Source organism: Arachis ipaensis, chromosome B03 (assembly GCF_000816755.2).
Source record: "Arachis ipaensis cultivar K30076 chromosome B03, Araip1.1, whole genome shotgun sequence".
NCBI lineage: Eukaryota > Viridiplantae > Streptophyta > Magnoliopsida > Fabales > Fabaceae > Arachis > Arachis ipaensis.
In genome coordinates, this window is record NC_029787.2 from 108,122,444 (window position 1) to 108,127,690 (window position 5,247).

Here is a 5,247-nt window from a genome sequence, read left to right on the forward strand (position 1 = left end):
ATATGATTGACTTGAGTGTATATTATTATTATTAGCGGTACCACTACATACCTCTACTTGATTTTGTAGGGACTGAACATAATTGATGATCTCGTCCAACACAAGGGCCTTTCCGGTTACCTAAGTATGAACCAAATCATATGATGAGGTTAGTGACATGTCAGAAAAGAGGTGATACTGATAGAAACATGTAACTACTGTGTCTCAGCTCTCAACCAAAGATCACAATTCATTAATACCAACACAATTAGATAGTGGAAAATGATGATCATGGCACACACCTTATCACAGCCTGGCACAAGTCGTTGCAACATCTTCATCCTCTCACTTATCTTCTCCCTTCTCACCTGCAATGATGAACATTTTGGTCATTTTATTTAGAGAATTAATCAGAGTACCTAACCATAAGGTGGGGACCCATATAAAAGAAGAGCATCATTAATTAATTAATTGCTAATAATATGGTATAGTACCCTTTCAGCAAGGCTGTGGCTATCAGTTGCTTGGCCCCTTCTTGCTCTAACGTGGATATACCCTGTTGCTGTTGCTGTTGGAGCCTCTTCTTTTTCCTTCTCCTCTCCCTTCTTCACCCCACTCCCACCATTATTACTCTTCCTTTGTTTCTTGCTACTTCTCCCTTCTCTCCCTGCTGACAACTCCTATAATATAATATGATGAAATTGTTAACATTATATATAAAGTCTAGGAACTAAATAATGAAACTATTGAAAAGTGAAAACAACTAAAGAATAACATATTATATAAATAAAGTTTGAGAGCCAAGACTATTGACCTTATTGTTGTTGAAGGAAGAGGAGTTAGAGGTAGTTTTCCGCTTGTTGTCCGCCATGTTAATAGGAGGAGGAGTGTTCTGAGTGACTTGGTCACCGTTTTCAACCACAGAGGACTCAGGGCTGTGGTTATGTGAGAGAAAAGGAGCTGCTGATTATTATTATTAGTAGTAGTATTATGAAGTTGAAAGAGTTGGTGATTAGGTGGTGGAATAAGAGGATAATGGGGACTAGTAGTATCAGCAGTAGTGTTGATCATATGATGATCATGATGAAGAGAAGAATAAAGCTTTATTGGAGGAGGGGTAGTAGTAGTGTTATTGGGGATGAAGAGCGATGACGAGTCAAGAAGAATTGGGTAGTGATTATGGTAAGAAGAAGAAGGAAAAGTAGAAAAAGCTTCCATTTGAAGGGAAGAGAGGAGTAATATAAAGAAAATGATAGGGGGATGGTGGTGGTGGTGGTCAGACTCAGAGGAAGGCAGGTGTAGCAGTGAGAATTGATGATGATGATAACAAAACTGGGAAGAGGGGGCAGAGGTATATATATATATATATATATGAAGAGAGAGTGAAGGATGTGACACCAAAATGCTTCAATCTCTATAAGCAGTTTAGGTAAGCCATTCCCATGCACATACATACAGTACTTTTGACTGGTCTAATCTAATCAACTCATTCAATTCTCTTCTTTTTTCTTTTTTTCTCACATGATTGCCAATTGCCAATTGTTTTCTATAAAAACAGAATTTCTTGAATTTTCTGTCTCTCTCTCTTCCCCTCCTTCAAGTGACTTTTATTTCAGTTTATTTTTTACCGTATGAAAAAATATTAGTTATACAATAAAATGAATATTTATAAAGTATTGGGCAAAAAACAGAAATAAGCCAGGGAGAAAATAATTTACGTGAATAAGCCAAAATGAAAACTGCTTCATGAATCTACCAATGCACGTTTATGTGTAATTCGAATCAGCTTAGTTTGAACTCTATTTCTACATAATTCGAACCAGCTTGGTTCGAATTATACACAAACACATGCACACACATAATTCGAACCAGCTTGGTTCGAATTATGTAGAAACACACGCACACACATAATTGGAACCAACTTGGTTCGAATTACACACAAACACACACTAATTCGAACTAGCTTGGTTCGAATTACACACAGTAATTCATGGTATAATTCGAATTATACTGTTAAAAAATTAATAATTTATTAAAAAAATTTATTAAAAAAATTAATAATTTAAAAATTAAAAAATATATATTTTTTAATTATTTTGTATGGAATAAAATATTTTCTTTCATTTCTAAATTATTATTGACTATGTAGAATATTTTATTTAAAATTTGAGTACATGCATGTATTTACCTAAGTTATTATAACATTACAAATTTTTATAGTACTTCTAACATCTTTTAAGCCATTTTTTAAAATTATTTTGTATAGAATAAAATATATTTTTTAATTATTTTGTATGGAATAAAATATTTTCTTTCATTTCTAAATTATTATTGACTATGTAGAATATTTTATTTAAAATTTGAGTACATGCATGTATTTACCTAAGTTATTATAACATTACAAATTTTTATAGTACTTCTAACATCTTTTAAGCCATTTTTTAAAATTATTTTGTATAGAATAAAATATATTTTTTAATTATTTTGTATGGAATAAAATATTTTCTTTCATTTCTAAATTATTATTGACTATGTAGAATATTTTATTTAAAATTTGAGTACATGCATGTATTTACCTAAGTTATTATAACATTACAAATTTTTATAGTACTTCTAACATCTTTTAAGCCATTTTTTAAAATTATTTTGTATAGAATAAAATATATTTTTTAATTATTTTGTATGGAATAAAATATTTTCTTTCATTTCTAAATTATTATTGACTATGTAGAATATTTTATTTAAAATTTGAGTACATGCATGTATTTACCTAAGTTATTATAACATTACAAATTTTTATAGTACTTCTAACATCTTTTAAGCCATTTTTTAAAATTATTTTGTATAGAATAAAATATATTTTTTAATTATTTTGTATGGAATAAAATATTTTCTTTCATTTCTAAATTATTATTAACTATGTAGAGTATTTTATTTAAAATTTGAGTACATGCATGTATTTACCTAAGTTATTATAACATTACAAATTTTTATAGAACTCTTAACATTTTTTAAGCTATTTTTTTTAAATTGTTTTGCATAGGATAAAATATTTTTTGTAGTATAATTTAAAAAAATTATTAAAAAATATTCATGAACTATTAAAAATGGATAGAAAAGTATTGTATGGAATTCGAATTGATAGCTCATTAATATTTTAAAGAAGTCTCGTAATTAAATATTTTGTTAGCTTTTTTTTAACGTATGAAATAAAAATATATATTTTTTAATTTTTAAATTATTAATTTTTTTAATAAATTTTTTTAATAAATTATTAATTTTTTAACAGCATAATTCGAATTATACAATGAATTACTGTGTGTAATTCGAACCAAGCTAGTTCGAATTAGTGTGTGTGTTTGTGTGTAATTCGAACCAAGCTGGTTCGAATTATGTGTGTGCGTGTGTTTCTACATAATTCGAACCAAGCTGGTTCGAATTATGTGTGTTTGTGTATAATTTGAACCAAGCTGGTTCGAATTATGTAAAAATGGAGTTCGAACCAAACTGGTTCGAATTACATATAAACGTGCATTGGTGGATTCATGAAACAATTTTCTTTGGCTTATTCACGTAAATTATTTTCTCCCTTGGCTTATTTTTATTTTTTACCCTAAAGTATTTATACGATTATAATATCAATACAAAATGCAATATGCAATATGTAATTTGTATTTTTATTTTTTTTTATTTTTGAACAACATAAAATACAGGTTACGTTTTGTTTTAAATTTTTTTATTTTCAAACCTGCAAAATGTAAGTTGCATTTTTTATTTTGTTTTTTTTTCTGTTTCAAACAACACAAAATACAGGTTGCGTTTTGTATTTTTGAAATTTTTTAAAAATAAAACCTACAAAATGCAAGTTGTATTTTTATAAAACGTAGACTATATTTTGTTTAAATAAAATATTTTAATTTAAGAGTCTTGTCTATAAATATCATTGTCATTATAAAATTCAACCGTACTTGTGTTTTTTTTCCTTCACAATAAGCAACCTAAAAAATTTTGGGTGATATGAGATTGAGACTATGAAATGTATTACAAATTTGCGAGTGAATTATAACGGCGAGATCATACCAAATACGAGCGATGGAGTAGTGACATTTATTTGTGAATGTCTTTTTTTTTTTTTGTTATTCCATGCATCATTAGTTTTATAGAGTTGTGAAATGGTTTTTATGAGAACATACAAATTAAAGTCACATTTCAAATAGGATGAACAATATTCTATACAGGAATCATGTACAAGTATTTGGTAGGCTAATCCAATTTCAAATAATGTCCATCACTGACGGACGCATGCATGCAGCAGATGTTCTGTATTAATCAACAAATAAGATTTCAAGTGCCGATGATAAAGTTGTATGTTGAATTTGAACAACATTTGGGACTGGATGTAATTGGCGAGAAAGTGAATATGGATGAACTCGGGGATATAGATTGGGATGAAGATAACAATGATAGTGAAGACGAATTCGAAGCCAACTACGAAATTGATGGCGAAAATGATGACAAAGATGAGGCATGCAATCCGGCAGTGCAATGATAAGTGAAGGATCAGCACTACTGTTTCTTCGTTTATCTTTGACTGACTAACGGAGGTTCGCATTTGATAAGTGAAGGCAATGGTGTGGTGGAAGATGGTGAGTTTAGTATTGAAATGAAATTTGGTTCTAGAGAGTCGGTGATCTATGCAATCGAAAGCTACACTATCGCTAGAGGAGTTGATTACAATGTGTATGAGTCGGAGCCGCAGACATTCTACGCAAAATGCAAGGAGTATGGCACAGGATACAATTGGCTTATCCGAGCTAGTTTGACTCGAGAGAAAGGTTGTTGGGAGATCAGGAGATACAATAGCAAATACACGTGCACCATAGGGATGATTTCACAAGATCATGCCAAGTTGGACTCAGACACAATTGTAGATGTTATCAGGTCGTTAATTGAAGCAGACCCATCGATAAAGATAAAATTTATTATTGCAAAACTTCAATCAAGATTCAACTATATTGTAAGTTATCGCAAGGTTTGATTAGCAAAACAAAAGTCCATCACAAAAATTTTCGATGATTAAAAAATTTTTTACCAGACTCAGCAGTGTGATTAAAAGCAACAACAACAACAACAACAACAACAACAACAATAATACTAGTATTTTTAATATTAATTAACAGTAATAACAATATGCCAATGAGTTATATCTCAAATGGTATAATTTTTTCATACTCAATTAAGAGATTACGAATTCGAATCTCCCTATCT

The 5,247-nt window shown here is 29.6% G+C and overlaps 1 protein-coding gene across 1 annotated transcript in view; it reads right to left on the reverse strand.

The window, feature by feature from the left end:
• The window catches only part of LOC107634593 (transcription factor bHLH137-like), a 6,686-nt gene extending 2,130 nt beyond the window's left edge, over window positions 1-4,556 (reverse strand). Inside the window, exons 1-5 of the mRNA XM_016338022.2 lie at window positions 4,532-4,556; window positions 794-939; window positions 474-659; window positions 282-347; window positions 52-120 (exon numbers count right to left, since the gene is read on the reverse strand). Coding sequence (XP_016193508.1) covers window positions 52-120; window positions 282-347; window positions 474-659; window positions 794-850 — 378 coding nt within the window. The 5' untranslated portion in view covers window positions 851-939; window positions 4,532-4,556. The remainder of the gene's footprint in view (window positions 1-51; window positions 121-281; window positions 348-473; window positions 660-793; window positions 940-4,531) is intronic.